The sequence below is a fragment of the Procambarus clarkii genome, chromosome 54 (genome assembly GCF_040958095.1).
Source record: "Procambarus clarkii isolate CNS0578487 chromosome 54, FALCON_Pclarkii_2.0, whole genome shotgun sequence".
In the NCBI taxonomy this organism is placed as follows: Eukaryota; Metazoa; Arthropoda; class Malacostraca; order Decapoda; family Cambaridae; genus Procambarus; species Procambarus clarkii.
The window spans coordinates 19,398,883-19,419,458 of NC_091203.1; the positions used below are offsets into that span (position 1 = coordinate 19,398,883).

The following is a 20,576-nucleotide window of genomic DNA, read 5'->3' on the forward strand; positions in this document are numbered from 1 at the left end:
CCTGGAAACACCCAGCGCATGGGTTTGAATCCTCATCACAGATTCTCCTACGGATTTTCTCATTGATGCAGTCACGTTAGTGTGTTTACTCCCCCTGTATTGTGCCATGTTATATTAACTACACATGTTAACATGTATAGGCCAGCAGAGAGCTGCTAAGTAATGAAGTGTTACCTCTGAAATTAATACGTACAGTATATCTGAAACTCTTAAGTTATTGAGAAAAAAACAGCGTTGGATGCAATAAAATGCCAATTCCTGAGCGAGCTCCGGTGGTTTCCAGAAGCTACTACTGTATCACTAATAGTGTACAAACTATTAGGTTGCAACAGCTGCAGAGTTCAATCAGACTACCGGAGACCATAGCCAAAACCTGGCCACTCTCACAGAAGCACAGAGCTGTGACATGTATTTACAGTATTTATTTATGCTACCACCGAGGAGGGCACTTAAAACCCAAGCGAATACAGTTCCAACTAGATACGCTGAGACATACATACTGTGTATGTATTAAGTAATCTGTACTACAATTTTCTGTAACATTATACTGCTATAGTTGTCAATACTAATGTCTTATGAATGTGAATATTATTATGTACTTGTGTATTATGTTTATATACATCACATTTCATTAGGTGGTTGTCGAGTGGTTAAAGTGTGTGTTTGACGAGTCTAAGCTGGCAAGCCCCCTGTGTATGTGTGTGTAATTACTAAGTGTGGTTACAGGTTGAGAGCTACGCTTGCGGTGTCCCGTCTTCTCAGCACTCTGTCATATAATGCTTTGAAATTACTGACGGTTTTGGCCTCCACCACCTTCTCACCTAACTTGTTCCAACCGCCTACCACTCTGTTTACAAAAGTGAATTTTCGTACATTTCTCCTGCAGCTATGTTTCGTTAGTTTAAATCTATGACCTCTTGTTCTTGAAGTTCCAGGTCTCGGGAATTCTTCCCAATCAATTTTATTTACTTCTGTTACTATTTTGTACGTAGTGATCATATCGCCTCTTTTCTTCTATCCTCTAGTTTTGGCATATTTAATGCCTTTAACCCTTAAATTGTGCATCGCATCATATGATGTTTTGACCGACTTGCAGTAAATTGTGCAACGCATAATATGATGCTTTGGAGTACTACGCAAGATTTAAACGGCCCGCGGATACACGGGGTTCACGACACCTATCACGACACAACATCACACGTTCTATTCCAAGTTCTTTTCCAAGAGGCAGACAAGTGGAGCTCCAGCATATTTCAACAATCCTAAGTATTGTAGTACAGGATGATGATAGTGAGTGGTGTCCCAGAGAACATAAAAGTATAGTGCTCTTGAAAAATAGGTGAGATAACAGGAATGTGCCAAGGGAAGTGAAAAATTGGATGAGAAATGTTGCCCTAGTGTTTCCAGTGCAGAGAAGAACATTCAAGACGGCCGCCGGCAAGAGGAAATACAAAACAGAGCTTGATTTTGCTGGATTCAGTGAAGAAAGCATTGATATAAACAGTCTATACAACAAGTTGGTAAAATTAGATACTATAGTGACCTCTCGTGTAGAAATAATTAGTAAATTGAAAGAAAGTAATGACCATTTAAATAACAAAGTTGTATGTCTTGAGGATTTAGTGAAAGACTTGCGCAAGGATAAGAATAAATTGGACCTCATCCACTTACGATTTTTTTATTATTTTTTCCATGATCACAGATTAACAGGTTAGGAAGAAAAAAGACTTTTTTTTTTTTTTGTATGTGCCTGTGGGTGTCAAATGGTATATAGCCATGCGCTATTTAAGGGTTAACCTCTCCTTGTAGCTCTTGTCCTTCAGTTCTGGGAGCCACTTAGTGGCATGTCTTTGCACCTTTTCCAGTTTGTTGATGTACTACTTAAGATATGGGCACCATACAACTGCTGCATATTCCAGCTTTGGTCTAACAAAAGTCATGAACAATTTCTTAATACTTCTCCATCCATGTATTTAAAGGCAATTCTGAAGTTAGAAAGTGTGGCATAGGCTTCTCGCACAATGTTCTTAACCTTTAAATGGTGCATGGCTATATACCATTTGACACCCACAGGTGCATGCATGCATGCATGCATGCATGCATACATACATACATACATACATACATACTTACTATAATATATATATATATATATATATATATATATATATATATATATATATATATATATATATATATATATATATATATATATATATATATATATATATATATATATATATATATATATATATATATATATATATATATATATATATATATATATATATATATATATATATATATATATATATATATATATATATATATATATATATATATATATATATATATATATATATATATATATATATATATATATATATATATATATATATATATATATATATATATATATATATATATATATATATATATATATATATATATATATATATATATATATATATATATATATATATATATATATATATATATATATATATATATATATATATATAAAAAAAAAATCTTCCTAACCTGTTAATTTGTGTTCACTGGTCATGGGGAAAAATAATAAAAAAATCGTAAGTGGCATATATTGCCCGCTATAGGGCGAGGAAGTCTGGCAAAAAACAGGCGCTGACTCAGCGTGCGTCCCAGGCGGTCTGTTGCTTGCCAGCTGTCAGGCCGGAGTTGCCACAAAAAGATAATTACCTAATTATTTAAATGTCTCTGATTTTTCGTAGTTTTTTTTGCTGTAATATTATTCAGTGGTGTGTAGTGTAATATATTTATATAATAAAATGAGTGAATCATCGTTGTACTCAAAAATATGGTGTACATATTGTTGATTCAATTATGTTCATCAAACAGTGAACAAATATTTTGTCGGTTATTACACTATATACACAGGTTATATACAAGTATCTGCATGTTTTGTTCACCATAACGAACCACTAAATTGCTATTACGAGTCAAAAAGTAACGAGGAGTGACCGCCACACACCAGCCAGCCACTCACTCCCTCCCTCAACACCTCACACGCCCACATTCTCCTCCCACCATACAGTTTTTGCTTTTATTCACTATATACAGACGTTATATGTAAGTATCTACATTCGTGTTCACCATAACGAACCACTAAGTTGGCATGCTGAGTGGCAGCCTGCCACTGGCTGCTACTTCCTCCCTCCCTCAACACCTCACTCACCCACATTCTCTTCCCACAATACTGTTTTTGCTTTTATTCACTATATACAGACGCTATATATAAGTATCTACATTCGTGTTCACCATAACGAACCACTAAGTTGGTATGCTGAGTGGCAGTGGCAATGGCAGCCAGTGGTAGCCTGCCACTCCCTCCCTCCCTCACCTCACCTCACTTGCCACCATTCTCCTCCCACCATACTGTTTTTTGCTTTTATATACAGACGTTATATATAAGTATTTACATGTTTTGTTCACCATAACTGTACATCTAAGCTTGTATGGTGAGTAAAGGCACAAAGACGTAGCTACACACAAGTCAGCTGGTGGCTGCCGCCTTCAAGGCCAGATGCACTAATATTTCTCCTTCAACAATACTGTTTGTGGTGTTATTACGCTATATACACACATTATATATAAATATCTACCTGTTTTATTCACCATACTTGTACAAGTAAACTGGTATGGTGCCCAAAAACCATCGTGGTCACCAGTAAACAACACGATAAGTCCTGCAGACGACGCCACCGCCCTCAACAAAATGGCGGCTCCCAAACTACTCCTCTTGCCGTTTATACCCTCTATACACACGTTATATATAAGTATCTACATTTGTGTTCACAATAGCGAACCACTAAGCTGGTATGGTGAGTGCAGTCAATAAAAGGTGGCCACACACAGTCAAAAGACAATGCCACTACCCTCCCCTCCCACAGCATTACTCCTCCCTCCATGGAGCACAGCGCTAAATATCACCACAATCCTGCTATTATCAGAACCCTGGTCAGTTTAGCACAGTCAGGGGTCTTCTGTAATAATATCATCGCTACATAATAGCATGAACAAGTATATTATGGCATTTTTAGGCGATGCTGTGGTCACAAACTGAAGAGCAGTGCTGTGAGCTCATGCTGCGTGCGTCAGGGTTGGTAGCTCACTCAATACTGAGGCCCCTAACACTCTGGAATTTGCCCATGTTTTTTTTTTTTAAATGGTGTCTGTTTACAAGAGTCCTGATGAAGGTGTGGTGAACCTCGTGTATCTGCGGACAGTTAAAATCTTGCGTAGTACTCCAAAGCATCATATGATGCGATGAGCAATTTACTGCAAGTCGGTCAAAGCATCATATGATGCGATGCGCAATTTAAGGATTAATGTGGTCCTCATGTGACAGATTTTTACCCAGAACCACCCCTAGATCTCTTTCTTTATCGGCATTCTTTAAAGATTCCTTACATAATTTATAGGTTGTGGGGGGGGGGGTCTATGTTCTATGTTCTCCTATTCTACATTCCATAACATGGCATTTATTCACATTAAATTCCATTTGCCTAGTGGTGCTCCATATACTTATTTTGTCCAGGTCTTCTAGTAGGGTATGACAATCATCTAAGATTCTTATCTTCCTGATTATCTTAGCATCATTAGCAAACATATATAATTCACATATAATAATTGTGTATTCCATCTGGCAGATCATTTACACAGACAAAGTACATTACCGGTGCAAGAACTGAACCCTGTAATTACCCAAGAGTAATTACCTAAGTGTAGTTACAGGATGAGAGCTACGCACGTGGTGTCCCGTCTCCCCAGCACTCTTTGTCATATAATGCTTTGAAATTACTGACGGTTTTGGCCTCCACTACCCTCTCACTTAACTTGTTCCAACTGTCTACCACTCTGTTTACAAAAGTGAATTTTCGTATATTTCTCCGTATATTTGTTTCATTAGTTTAAATCTATGACCTCTTGTTCTTGAAGTTCCCGGTCTCAGGAATTCTTCCCTATCAATTTTATCGATTCCTGTTACTATTTTGAACGTAGTGATCATATCGCCTCTTTTTCTTCTATCTTCTAGTTTTTGCATACTTAATGCCTCTAACCTCTCCTCGTAGCTCTTGTCCTTCAGTTCTAGGAGCCACTTAGTGGCATGTCGTTGCACCTTTTCCAGTTTGTTGATGTGCTTCTTAAGATATGGGCACCATACAACTGCTGCATATTCTAGCTTTGGTCTAATAAAAGTCGTGAACAATTTCTTTAGTATTGCTCCATCTATGTATTTAAAAGCAATTCTGAGGTTAGAAAGTGCAGCATAGGCTCCTCGCACAATGTTCTTAATGCGGTCCTCAGGTGACAGTTTTCTATCTAGAACCACCCCTAGATCCCTTTCTTTATCAGAATTCTTTAAAGATTTCACACATAATTTATAGGTTGTGTGGGGTCTATGTTCTCCAATTCCACATTCCATAACATGGCATTTATTCACATTAAATTCCATTTGCCAAGTGTTGCTCCATATACTTATTTTGTCCAGGTCTTCTTGAAGGGCATGACAATCATCTAGGTTTCTTTTCTTCCCCATTATCTTAGCATCATCAGCAAACATGTTCACGTAATTCTGTATTTCCACTGGCAGATCGTTTATGTAGACAATGAACATTACCGGTGCAAGAACTGAACCCTGTGGTACTCCACTCGTGACATTCCTCCAATCCGATACCTTGCCTCTGATTACGGCCCTCATTTTTCTGTCAGTCAGGAAATTTTTCATCCATGTTAGTAACTTACCTGTCACTCCTCCAATATGTTCCAATTTCCAGAACAACCTCTTATGGGGAACTCTGTCGAAAGCCTTTTTTAGGTCCAGATAGATGCAGTCAACCCAACCATCCCTTTCCTGTAAAATCTCTGTGGCTCGATCATAAAAACTGAGTAAGTTCATTACACAGGATCTTCCAGATCGAAAACCATACTGTCTGTCTGATATTATATCGTTTTCCTCCAGGTGTTCTACCCATTTAGTTTTAATTATTTTTTCCAATATTTTTACTATTACACTTGTCAATGATACAGGTCTATAATTAAGGGGGTCTTCCCTGCTTCCACTTTTGTAGATTGGAACTACGTTAACCTTTTTCCACACATCAGCTACAACTCCTGTACACAGGGATGCCTGAAAAATCAATTTAAGTGGAATGCTGAGCTGAGGTGCACATTCTCTCAGAACCCATGGTGAAACTCCATCTGGACCAAGTGCTTTGTTCTTACTTAGCTCCTTGAGCATTTTTTCCACTTCGTCTCTAGACACCTCTATGTGCTCTATGTTGTTCTCTGGAATTCTTATTGTATCTGGTTCCCTGAAGATTTCATTTTGTACAAACACACTTTGGAACTTTTCGTTTAGTTTCACACATTTCCTGTTCATTTTCCGTGAATCTATTTCCCATTTTCAACCTCGAGGCCCGGTCCTCGACAGGCCTCCTTTTTGTTACACCCCCCCAGGAAGCAGCCCGTAGCAGCTGTCTAACTCCCAGGTACCTATTTACTGCTAGGTGAACAGGAGCATCAAGTTGAAAGAAACTCTGCCCATTTCTTTCCGCCTCCACCGGGAATCGAACCAAGAACCTCAGGACTACGAATCCCGAGCGCTGGCCACTCAGCTGTCAGGCCTCCTATGGGGAAATTTTGATTAGTAAATTATAAAGCTAGGATGATTTGGGTAACAGTGTTTACAGTAGGATCAGCATACTAAACCAGCACCATTGAACATGGTGTGTTCAATGGTGCTGGCATGTTCTCTGCACTTGGCTGCCATGGCAATAGGTTATGGCTATTGTGGTCACATATCCTACTTAAGCCCTTTCTCTTTTAGTTGATAGTTAAGCCATCATGATTATCATGATGTTATCTTGAGACGATTTCGGGGCTTTAGTGTCCCCACGGCCCGGTCCTCGACCCTTAGGAAGCAGCCCGTGACAGCTGACTAACACCCAGGTACCTATTTTACTGCTAGGTAACAGGGGCATAGGGTGAAAGAAACTCTGCCCATTGTTTCTTGCTGGCCCCCGGGATCGAACCCGGGACCACAGGATCACAAGTCCAGTGTGCTGTCCGCTTGGCCGACCAGCTCCTGGCCGGTCCCTTCTTCCTCCTCTTTCTCTCCCATCCAGGTCATTGGTTGGAGGGTTTCATTTGCACATCTGCTCCAGAGCTGGCTTCATTGCCCAGTGGGCACTATGGAGCTTTCCCCCCCACTCCTCTAATGGTTGAGGAAGGAAGGGGGGGGGGGTAGTGTTAATTAGCTTATGCTTATTTCAAAAGATTTGATCATTTGTCTACATTGTTGGGTAGTTCATTTTGTGGTTTGGAGTCTCTTTGATCCCTGAAGTGGCCTGTAATAGTGTGCTGACTTTCTGGACGCTTTCTCAGTGGGGTGGTAGTGTGTCACCTGTTCTCTGTACCTCTGAGGGAGCCAGGTCCTGATACTGGCCCAGTAGGCCAAACAGAATTCCATGGCTGATGTGACCTTGTAGTTAGGAGCCATCTCAGCAAGATGGCTTCAGGGACTCACCAGGGCTTATGCAGGAAGAGGCATGGGAGCCGGTCGGCCGAGCAGACAGCACGCTGGACTTGTGATCCTGTGGTCCCGGGTTCGATCCCAGGCACTGGCGAGAAACAATGGGCAGAGTTTCTTTCACCCTATGCCCCTGTTACCTAGCAGTAAAATAGGTACCTGGGTGTTAGTCAGCTGTCACGGGCTGCTTCCTGGGGGTGGAGGCCTGGTCGAGGACCAGACCGCGGGGACACTAAAAAGCCCCGAAATCATCTCAAGATGACCTCAAGATCTCAAGATATTTCATTATACTGAATGTTTTTTTATGATGCTATGCAGCTTTGGTACATGCTGATGGCCATTCTTTCTCCACCATTCTGCTTGATGGGTGTATAATTGTCTTCATCCTAGTGCTTGCAATGCGAGTCATCAGTGGTTCTTTGTTTTGGCCGAGCCCACATCTCGGTGCACACCTCATGAGTTGGCCATTCTCCTCTTTTTTTTTTTTATAGATGGAGGGTTTAGATATGAAGACTTGTACCAAGTTTGTTGAACCCATCTTGCTCTTCTTCTCCTAGCCTGGCTGGTGTAGTGTGTTAGTCTTCTTATCCTCCTCTGTCTCCTCAGACTGTAGCCCAAAGCATGTTAAGAGTTTTAGAGCCTGGGATTGATGTTATTTTGGGGTAGATGCAGAGTTTAAATCTCCATGTGGTCTACATGCATGGCACATTTAACATGCTTGCTTCCATCCCATAACCATGGAGTGGACACTTGGCTACCTTCAGGTGAAACTTTCACGACGGCACGAAATCAGCAGCTTCCGATTTATGTAGATGGCTTTCAGCTAGAGTCGGTGAAAGTTCCTACATCTCTTCCCTTTGGTGCAGCCTCTACTCTTGGTTGTTTCCTGACTGGAAATATTTGCTGTAAAAGTGATCTCTCTGGCTCATTGGTGGCCATTACTCTGGGTGTAATTATACTGAATCTATCAAAGTAAACAAAAAAATGGCAATGAATTTTGCTTTGTTTTATCATATTATTTGTGAACATTTACATTTAAGAAAAATAAACGTGCAAAATAAACAATACAAATTAGAGCAAAAAGAAAAGCCAAGTGAAGCACCACCAACCTGCTTGTGCCTCGTTCACCTCGAAGAAATGTGTGCTGGCAGACTCCGGCCAGCGCACTTTTAACACACGTTAACACTTTAGCGTCATGATGACGTTCGTGCAGTCATTAAAACAATACATGCAGTTCGGGGCATGACATCAACACCATCATCAATTAATTTGTGCTTATTCTTATTATTAAGTATAAACATTGTTAGTGAAAGAGTTTAACACTGGGCTGTGTGCTCACAGGTAACGCTCGGGGCCTACCTTGCAGTGCAATGTGGGTGGCCCGCCAGGCCAGGCAAAATGTTAAGTGTGTTTGTTAATACATCTTTAATTTAAATTTGAGTACAGTATTTACTGTAGGTTACTGTACATTTTAAAAGGCAGATATGCATCACACTCCATTCACCTGAACTATGTATGGCTGGTGAAGAAGACAAACTTAAGATGCACTAGTACAGTCAGACTCCTCGACTCGCAATATCTGGAATCCCAAGGAAGACAGAAATGGTTGGGCACTTCCCTTCATCTAATGCCGCTTTTCACAACAGTATATAAGTTCTTGAAAGTTAGTGGAAGGATGTTAGTTGATTTGCATCCTGGGGAGGGTCAGTAGTTCGACCATGAGCGGATATCGATATAAGCCTCATGAACATACAAACGCAGGCTGCCTGTCCCCTGACAAAATGAATTATTAGATGCAGAGATAATATTAGTTTTTACATTACCTTAAGATAAATGTTGCTGCCATTCTCATCATCGCTACTTATTCTCGAGGTGCTGCCATCCAGACTGGTCAAAGTATGGGAAGATGTGGCACGGGATGGAACACCAGAACTGAGGAGAACTCGAGGCCGAGGGGTGTCCACCATGGGGGTCAAGTACAGATCCTTCTGCAATTGGTAATCTTTCAACATTCCTTTCTAAAAAAACAAAAAAAGTGTGAAGGCGTGACAAATTTATCATAAAAATAATATTAGGAGACTATTACGGAATGAGAGGACTGCATTTCAGCAATATTATGTTATTATTAAAGTAACATGGAAATGGCATATATTTCTCATGCAATTTTACTCTTTATACAGTGTACCCTCGAAAATTCAGACCTCCATATAACGGATTCCTCTAAACAGACCACATCCACCCACCTGACCCTCCCTACAAATTTTGGATTTGTTGAAAAAACCAGCATTGAATGTAATGCAACACCATTTTCTGGGCGAGTTGTGGAGGCTTCCCAGAGGTTCCCCAAAGCCTGAGGGGCTCTCCACAGAAAACCAGCATTGAATGGAATAAAACATTAATTTCTGGGCGAGCCCCGGAAACTCTCTGAAACTATCATATACGTGGTTTGATCATGTCATCGGTCACAGAGTTCTATTGGCAAGCTGAGCCAGCTTGTCAATGCTGGAAAGCACCCCAGAGAGGTGCAGGAAGAGATTCCCCTATGAAAATTTGACATTTAAAGTTTAACACTATCGGTAACTTTGGACAGGACTCGCGTCCATTATTTTTCTCCCGAGTCCTAATTCTGGACCGGACTTGCGTCCACTACAAAAAATATTTGTATAAAATTCATTTTTCATCCAATCGACCTCGAGATAGTATCAAAATAAGCGCCTTTAGATTGCGCACAATTTGATACCAAAATGAAAGATATAACACAAAACTTGATGTCCGAACACTTGAAAGATTATAAATAGGCTTCCCTGCCCGGTGAGCGATAGTGTTAATCATACTTGCCACAACCAGAAAAGCACCCCAGAAAGATAGGCAAACCAAAACAAACTAATGCATGGTTTAAAAACAACCAGCGTTGAATGTAATGAAACGCCATTTCCTGGGCGAGATCCGGAGGCTCCCTGGATCTATCCGGGCTGATATGAATGTATTAGACCCTGGCATCAGTCAAAGCAAATGGAGCTCTTAGGCCTATTGGGGACCATGAGCCAGAACGTGGCCCCCTCAGAGAGGCACGGTTGCGTCGTCTGCATGACTTGTCATGCTGTGTAAGGTGGCCACATTGTATGCTCTTTGAGCACCATACCAGCTTAGTTGTACAGTTATGGTGAGTAAAACATGTAGATACTTATATATAATGTGTATATAGTGTAATAACACCACAAACAGTATGGTTTGAGGAGGAATGTTAGTGCGTTTGGTCTTGAACGAGTGAGGGAGGAAGGCAGTGTCAGCTGACTATGTGGTGACCTCTGTTATTGTCTGAACTCACCATAGAAGCTTAGTTGTACAGTTATGGTGAACAAAACATGTAGATACTCATATATATAATGTCTGTATATAGTGAATAAAGGCAAAAGCAGTATGGTGGGAGGGGTTATGTTGGCAAGTGAGGTGTTGTGAGGGAGGGAAGGTGGTGGTGTTTGCTGGCTAGTGTGTGGCTGCCACTCATTGTTGTTTTGACTCAATGTACCAGCGTAGTGGTTCATTATGGTGAACAAAACATGCATATACTTATATATAATCTGTGTATATAGTGTAATAACAGAAAACTATTTATTCATTGTTTTATGAACATAATAATTGAATCACTAACAAAGTATGAGTATCACTACTCATACTTTTGGGTATAGCGATGATTCACACATTTTATTATCTATCACAATACAAACTGTTGAATAATATTAATACAAAAAAATAAGAAAAAAAATGAATCGAGAGACATTGAAATAATTAGGTAATAATATCTCTGTGACAACTCCCACCTGACAGCTCGGGCTGAGCAGACCACCTCCTACGCTTGCTCTGTCAAAGCCTACGTTTTGCCAGACTTCCTTGCCCTATTGTGGCCAAAATATGTCACCTACGATCCGATTTCCCCCATCCCCCCCGGTCATCAGGGAACACAAATGAACACTTTTATAAGGTCAAAAAAAATTTTGTTTATCTCTGGCACACAGTGGTGTTGATGACTATTAATAGCAGAACAGCCCAAGGCTTAACCCTTAAATGGCGCATGGCTATATACCATTTGACACCCACAGGCGCATACAAAAAAAAAAATACAAAAATTTCTTCCTAACCTGTTAATTTGTGTTCACTGATCACGGGAAAAATAATAAAAAAATCGTAAGTGGCATATATTGCCCGCTATAGGGTGGGGAAGTCTGGCAAAAAACAGGCGGTGACTCAGGGTGCGTTCCAGGCGGTCTGTTGCTCGCCAGCTGTCAGGCCGGAGTTGCCACAAAGAGATAATTACCTAATTATTTCAATGTCTCTGATTTTTCGTAGTTTTTTGCTGTAATATTATTCAATAGTGTGTGAAATCATCGCTGACTCAAAAATACGGTGTGCATATTGTTGATTCAATTATGTTCATCAAACAGTGAACAAATACTTTGTCGGTTATTACACTATATACACAGGTTATATATAAGTATCTGCATGTTTTGTTCACCATAACGAACCACTAAGTTGCTATTATGAGTCAAAAAGTAACGAGGAGTGACCGCCACACACCAGTCAGCCACTCACTCACTCCCTCAACACCTCACTCACCCACATTCTCCTCCCATCATGCTTTTTTGCTTTTATTCACTATATACAGACGTTATATATAAGTATCTACATTCGTGTTCACCATAAAGAACCACTATGTTGGCATGCTGAGTGGCAGTGCCATTGGCAGTGCCAGTGGCAGCCCGCCACTGGCTGCTACTTCCTCCCTCCCTCACCTCACCTGACTTGCCACCATTCTCCTCCCACCATACTGTTTTTGCTTTTATATACAGACGTTATATATAAGTACTTACATGTTTTGTTCACCATAACTGTACATCTAAGCTTGTATGGTGAGTAAAGGCACAAAGACGTAGGACCTCACACAGTCAGCTGGCTGCCGCCCTCAAGGCCAGACGCACTAATATTTCTCCTCCAACAATACTGTTTGTGGTGTTACTACGCTATATACACACATTATATATAAATATCTACCTGTTTTATTCACCATACTTGTACAAGTAAACTGGTATGGTGCCCAAAGACCATCGTGGTCACCAGTAAACAACATAAGTCATGCAGATGACGCACCTCCCTTACCAAAATGGCGGCTCCCAAACTACTCCTCTTGCTGTTTATACCCTCTATACACACGTTATATATAAGTATCTACATTTGTGTTCACCATAGCGAACCACTAAGCTGGAATGGTGAGAGCAGTCAATAAAAGGTGGCCACACACAGTCAAGACAATGCCACTACCCTCCCCTCCCACAGCATTACTCCTCCCTCCATGGAGCACAGCGCTAAATATCACCACAATCCTGCTATTATCAGAACCCTGGTCAGTTCAGCACAGTCAGGGGTCTTCTGTAATAATATCATCGCTACATAATAGCATGAACAAGTATATTATGGCATTTTTAGGCGATACTGTGGTCACAAACTGAACAGCAGTGCTGTGAGCTCATGCTGCGTGCGTCAGGCTTGGTAGCTCACTCAATACTGAGGCCCCTAACACCCGGGAATTTGGCCCACGATTTTTTTTTTTAAATGGCGTCTGTTTACAAGATCCCTGATGAAGGTGTAGTGAATCCCGTGTATCCACGGGCCGTTTAAATCTTGCGTAGTACTCCAAAGCATCACATGATGCAATGCGCAATTTACTGCAAGTCGGTCAAAGCATCGTATGATGCGATGCGCAATTTAAGGGTTAAAGCATCTTTTTAATTGATTTTTGCAAATGTATAAATAATGATTTCACTTATCAACCTAAGTTTAATGTAGGTAAATTTTTACTGAACCAATAGAGCATGCAAATCTCTGCTCATTCGTGTTCGAGAGGGCAAGTGAATGCTGAAACCTGTCTAGAGTGCAAACTGGCACAACAAACCATAATTATGCTTCACTAAATCATAAAGTTTACATATTCACAATATTAAGAACATACAATAAAACCAGCGTTGAATGCAATGAAACGCCATTTTCTGAGTGAGACCCGGAGGCTCCCCAGAGCTTTACTAGGCTGATATGCTAATGTCAGACTTTGGCATCAGTCATGTGTATGGAGTTCTAGGGCCTACCGGGGACCACGGCCAGAACCTGGCCCCCTCAGAGAGGCAAGGGGAGCAATGGCCTATAGAAACCCCCATGTGGTAGAAAGCATTCTATGTCTGCCATCGACCGGGTCAAACATCCAGAAAGGTAAGCATTCCAAAACAAACCCCTATTCTGGTGAAAATTGCTACCTAAAGCCGAACTAGTGGATAGAACTCTTCAACAGAAAACAAGGACACTAGTATGACGTCATACGTCACCGCGCCGCTGTCTGCGCAGCTCGCCCCTCCCCGGGAGGGGGAAGGGGGAGCCCCAGACCTCCCACGCCGGCTATCCACCCATCAGTTCTGAGGCTGGATGTCAAAACACGCGAAAAACCGCTGACCGGAGGGAGGGAGGGTTGCCGGGGAACTTCCGGGTTGCACCCAGAAAATGGTGTTTCATTACATTCAACGCTGGTTTTCTGGGGGGAGCTCCGTCGGCTCCCCGGAACTAACTACCCACAGAGGAAGGTCAAAGGGACAGAACCGGAAGGCGGACACCACGCACCCCCCACGGAAGCGAGACAACCGGCAGCAAACGCCAACCCAAGGCGCCACAGCCCCGAAAAGTCCCGGAACAACACGAGAACAACGAGCAGCAAGGCCCCCGCACGAACACCAAAAATCCATGCCCGAAAGACTGCAAGGCCACGTCGCCCAGACGGCAGCGAGAGCAGCGAAGCCACGAACGCCACGGGCATGAGGGAAGAACACAGGCAGCCTAGCCGCAAGAACACGGCTGACCCCCTGGGACACCACCCGTGAACCGGGAAGAACAGAACCAGATCAACGCAAAACGCGCTCCGGAAACAAACACCGTGGCACGCAAACTACAGCAGAGGGCCGCCACTGAACACAAAACACAACACACCCCTGGCCCGACCAACGAAGCACCAACAAACCCTGGACCCCTCCAGAACGCAGCAGCCCCACCCCGCGCCAGAAAAGATGGAGACTGCTGCCACCGAACAACCAAAACGCTAAAACCGAAGGAGCAAGAAAAATCAGCGACTCGACCCCCAGAGGCAAAGGCCGAAAGGAAAGAGCCGACGAAAAAACACACCGGAACCGAAGGGGCACTACCAACCGAGGAGAAGACAGAGCACGCTAACCAGAGACCAGGATGGTGCAAGCAGCGCACGAACAGGCTGTAGGTGAAACGACGCACGAGACAGCTTACTAACGGTGCAGAAACAACAAGACCGAAAGCAAGCTGAAGCGGCTCTGCCCGCGCCGCACGAAAAGAGGCGACAGTATGTGGCAAGACGACGGCCACCAACCCCCACCAGAAAACCAAGCCGAGAGTAAACCAAGCTAACAAGAGTAACCACCTAAGAAGGGACAGGAAAAGGAAGGACCGCCAAAATACCCCATACTGCCGCCAAGAGAAGCACGCAGGTGGGACACCTACCACGAAGCCACCCGACCACCAACCGGAGGCGAGACCGCGAGGCAGAACGTAAGCAGCCCTGACAAGGCCCCTCCGAGCCCAGGAAAAGGCGGAGCCGCGGGAAGATCTCGGGCGCGACCACCGAAACCCAGGCGGCACAAGGAGATGGAACGTTTGCCGAACAGAAAAACTCCCCAAAGCATGCAAGCCCGCCAGGAGTTCAAAAACGATGGGTCCGACACCAGACATCGCAAAACCCCCCCCCCCCCCAAAAAAAAAAACGGCAGGGCAAGCTAGGAAACCAAAGAAGGTGGAAGGGTCGCCACCAGAACAGCACCCGAACCAAGGGGTACGAACAACTGCAATAGACCGAGACAAAGAAGCACATCACAGGATACAGGCAGAAAAACGCCCAAGAACACACGCAGAACAACCCTGCTGCAGAGGAGGCAGGAAGAAAGAGCAGAAGCACAAAAACCCCAGGAAAACAACCAGGGGTGGACAATCAGGCAGGGACAGAAAACGCCCACGCAATCCCCAGGCACAAAACAGCAGCAAAGTGCCACACCACAACCGGACACAGGAACAAGGACACACCACCGTGAAACACAGTACCAATGCACACGTGTAGTAGCAGCAACAGGCACCACCGCAACATGCAATATGTAAATAGCAACTCCCTTCTGCAAGGCAGAGAAACGGAGCAGGCAAACCCCCAGACAGGGCCAACGGAGACACGACAAAACCCAGCAGGCCCAGAAACCTGCACCAGGCGACTGACGGCGGAGAAACCCCGCTCGATACCTGCTGGATGGGGTACTGGGAGCTATTTTACAACCCAAGCCCGGCCCAAGGCCAGGATAGACTGGCCAGAGGGTGGCCCACCAGGCAGCTGCTAGGAGCGGCCCGCCGGCCCACATACCCCCACAACCAGGATGGGCCGGAACTGCTATACGAAAACAGGCTAGTGTGCCCTGGAAGTCCACGGACGAACCAGCAAGAAGGCTTATGCTCGCAAGTATGTCGTGGAACAACCACAGACCTCTGATGGTAATACAGTGTTCCCCAATTGTGCTTATAGCACCACTGCACTCCACTGGTACTATCCCGCAAGTTCTACCAGATAGGCAGGACCCAAGAGCCAGAGCTCAAACCCTGCAAGCACAGCCAGGAGCCTTACCAGGTTAGTACAGAACCAACCCTACAACCCCCACACCTCACAACATGAAAAAAGGTGGGTCCCCTGAATGACTCTAGCATGGGTTGGACATGCACATGAGGGGGACCGGAAGGGTTGAAAAAGGGACAGTCACTGGTGTGCGAACGGTTTTAGTCGTACAAAAATATACCTAAATAAAGACAGGTATATAAATAACACAGCATCCAGCGCCCGGCCAAAAGACGCCAGACCGCAGAAACTCACCTGGCAAACGGTGGCACAAACTTGACACGACTCAACCGTGCCCAGAAGAACCTGGGAGCACCGCCAGGTGAAGACGCCAGAGCCGGACCCTGCCGGACCCACAGGAGAGCAGGGAGAGGCGAAGGAGGCGGCCAACACCCATGACACAGGGAAAACCATGGCGTCCTCCCCACAACTGGGAACCAGGACACCCCCGGAGCGAAGGGGCACATACAGCAGCCAGGGAGAAGAACGAGAGGCGAAGCACTGTAGCAAAAAGGGCGCAAAACACCAGCACTGAAACACCGCCCAGACCAAAACAAACTCCACGGCGCATGCGCATGACACGCTGGCCGAACCGCACAACCCTCTCTGCGAGAAGGCGCCAACCAGGACTACTGCACTAGAAAAGTAGCCAAAAGAGGAAGCAGGAACAATAAAACTGGCCAAAGAAGCAAAGAGAGCCCAAAAAGGAACCCAACTGGGCGACAAGGAGCCCAACAGGGCGACAAGTAGCCCAACTGGGCCACAAGTAGCCCAACTGGGCCACAAGTAGCCCAACCGGGCCACAAGTAGCCCAACCGGGCCACAAGTAGCCCAAAACCGCGACAAGGACGAGGGGCCGACAGACGTTCCAATAATGCGGGAAGTAGCGAAAAACATTCCCGAACCCTTGAGAACACAGAAGCCAACACTAGTCCCGAAGGCACACAAAGGCGCAGGTGCACCCGAGATCAGAAGTCACGTAGAACCCCATCGAACGGGGAAACATGACGAAAACACCGTCACAAAAAAGGGTGGGAGGAAACATCCACCCACAGGACGGAACCAACCGACTCAAAGACCAAGGAACCGAGCCCGGGGAGGGGCCGACGCCCAACAGCACATACGGCGAGTGGGGAGGAAAGACCCCACTCCGCATAACCACAAGCCCCGCCTAGAGGGGGATAAAAACCCCCACGGGGTCCAACGGGGCCAAGGCCCCCCAAGTCAGCCCCTCCCCAGCCCCGAGAACCTACACGACAGACCCCGGGGCCGAGCCGTTCCCCCAAAGCCCCGGCCGTACCAGAAAACTGGGGCAGCCATGAAAACACTAAGGAAGGGAGCCCACTGGCAGACTCATACAACACGGCTAGAGGAACAGGCTCAAATGCCCTCGTCACTACCCCGGAAGGGGAATTCCCCGAGACTGCCCGAGTCTCAACACCACCAAAAACCCCGCCCCGAACCTACAGACGGTAAGGAACCGGATGCTGGCAGGAAGGGTGATCCAGGGGAAAGACAAGGGGGCGTGGATGGAACCGAAGCAACCAACACCCCCAAGTCCCAAAACGAACTACAACGGGTCAGCCCCGGGGCTCCCGGGAAGGAAACCACGAGAACGTTGCCACCACCAAGGCTCAAGTGCAACGCCCCTGCTGCCCGCACCCGCTTAGTCAGCACAACTGGGTAACCGAGCCACAACGAGCAACCAAACTCGGAGGACTCCGGGTCGAAGGTGTCACCGACCCCACAGGTAGCAGACGGAAGCAAAACAGAGTCACCCAGAGACAAAGGGTGAGAGCAACCCTCAAACTCGCTGGAAGCGAGGGGGGGCTCTGGGGTCACATCCATCGGACCCGCGCGCCCCCAGGGGTTTCCCAGGGTCCCGAGCGTTTACTATAAGAGGACTCGCGCTCAGGTAATCCCAGGCAGGGTACTGCTAACCGGCACCCAAAGCTACCAAACAACTTTCTAAGAGCTGAACCCCCGGGACGTGTACACTCACGGGGACCTAGCAGGGGGTGCCACCAGAAAATACTCAGAACACAAGGGACACAAGGGGCAAGAACGAAGGCAGACCCCCCCACCAGGTAGAGAAACAAAAAGAAAAAGAAAACCCCGCAAGAAGACAGTGTACCCAAGCGGAACAGAGCCGGCCGCTATGATTGGTAAAGACAAGCTGCACAGTACCCTGCGCCCCACCAGTGCAAAAACTGCCCCTTACTCTAAGGCGAACAAGGGAGACAGAACACCCGAGCACACACACAGCAGCCGAAAACCAAGCAGTAAACGGCCAAGCAGGGGCAGGACCCAAGGAATTTGTGGAAGGCGGCCCCAAGCCCCAAGGGCAGTACTTACAGGGCACCTAAGGAAGGGAACCCTAGGTGCATGCAGCCCGAGTACTGGAGAATCACTCCCAGCTCACGCACCACCTAGAAAACAGACACCACACTCTAGGTACAGTGCTGAAACAACCACTGGAGCCGGAGCACATAACCGGTGCCTATAGCATCAGCCGAAGAACTGATGGGTGGATAGCCGGCGTGGGAGGTCTGGGGCTCCCCCTTCCCCCTCCCGGGGAGGGGGGAGCTGCGCAGACAGCGGCGCGGTAACGTATGACGTCATACTAGTTTCCTTGTTTTCTGTTGAAGAGTTCTATCCACTAGTTCGGCTTTAGGTAGCAATTTTCACCAGCATAGGGGTTTGTTTTGGAATGCTTACCTTTTTGGATGCTTGACCCGGTCGATGGCAGACATAGAATGCTTCCAACCACACGGGGGTTTCTATAGGCCATTGCTCCCCTTGCCTCTCTGAGGGGGCCAGGTTCTGGCCATAGTCCCCGGTAGGCCCTAGAACTCCATACACATGACTGATGCCAAAGTCTGACATTAGCATATCAGCCTAGTAAAGCTCCGGGGAGCCGACGGGGCTCCCCCCAGAAAAGTGGCTATTTGAGCTCTCCTGTGGGGTTTGCTTTTTTTTTCTCCCTGCATGCAACAATATGAGTTATCTACATCAGAATTCTTATTAATGTTAATGTCCCCCAAACCTACTACCAATCACATGCTTCTTCATGCAATCTTCACCAAACACTACATCAACACTTATCAAAGCAAACATGTATGATTGTGTTTTAAACACATCTACTCTTGAAAAATATAATTGTAGATTGTATAATGCACCATCACAAAACAAACATTCCTAAATAAATACAGTTTCACCAGGAAGGTTTCACAAATGGAGTCACAAGACTGAGTGCATACGTGATTATTACAAACACTAGCTACAAGGGGGGTAGGTGGTGGCAGACCCTAGTTCCCTCCTCAAACCTTTTCTAAGTTAAATTACTGTACTTAGGAATATTTCCTGTGAACTATGAACTATAGACATTTGTAACTAGTTATAACAAAGATTAAATGAAAGTGCAGAGAACAAGAGTGACAACATAAAGAAGGCCCCAAGTTTGAAAACAATACAAATTTACAACAAAGTAATTCATGTCTGCCTCTTTCATTACCAAGAGAAGTGTGCAGGCTGCAGCCTCACCTCACACTAGATCATTCAAGTGATAAAGAACCCACAAAGTGAAAAATATCACAAAACTGATTTATATCTGAAGTCCCCATCGGTAGTTTGACAATAATATAACCAACCACTTAATTTTTATTATTTTGTTAGTAGTAGTAGGCATAGACCAGGTGGCCTTCCTTGGTCAAGTATGGAGGTATCTAAGTGGGCGATGAAGAGGCCTGAACTGAGCTGAAAGTTTTGTACTTTGGCAATACTCATGATGGTGACTCAATATTGTAATACTTTACAGTGCTGATATTAGACATTCTTAAGAGAACACTTTTGACAAAATCCCCACTTAAGAGGTTGTTCTGGAAATTGAAACATGCCAGAGGAGTGACAGCGAGACTTATAACATGGATGAAAATTTTGTGACAGTAACCAGAGACAATGTATCAGACTAGATAAATGTCACTAGCAGAGTACCACAGGGTTCAGTTCTTGCACCAGTAATGTTCACTGTCCACATAAACTTCCAGAAAGAATACAGAATTACACGAACATGTTTTCTAATGATGCTGAGACACCAGGAAAGATAAGAAATTTAGGCAATTCTCATGCCCTTTAAGATGACCTGGACAAAATAAGTATATGGAACAACACTTGGCAAATGGATTTTAATGTGAATAAATGCCACATTATGGAATGTGGAACAGGAGAAAATAGGCCACAGATAACCTACAGAGTATGTGAAAAAGTATTAAAGAATTCTGATAAGAGAGATCTAGG

At 44.8% G+C, this 20,576-nt stretch overlaps 1 protein-coding gene across 7 annotated transcripts in view; it reads right to left on the bottom strand.

The window, feature by feature from the left end:
• LOC123771277 (transmembrane protein 245) overlaps positions 1-20,576 on the bottom strand; it is a 449,452-nt gene that overhangs the window by 346,775 nt on the left and 82,101 nt on the right. For all 7 annotated transcript variants that reach the window (XM_069305159.1, XM_069305161.1, XM_045763753.2 and 4 more), the window contains exon 9: positions 9,394-9,558. In XM_069305159.1, the coding sequence (XP_069161260.1) occupies positions 9,394-9,558 (165 nt within the window). The remainder of the gene's footprint in view (positions 1-9,393; positions 9,559-20,576) is intronic.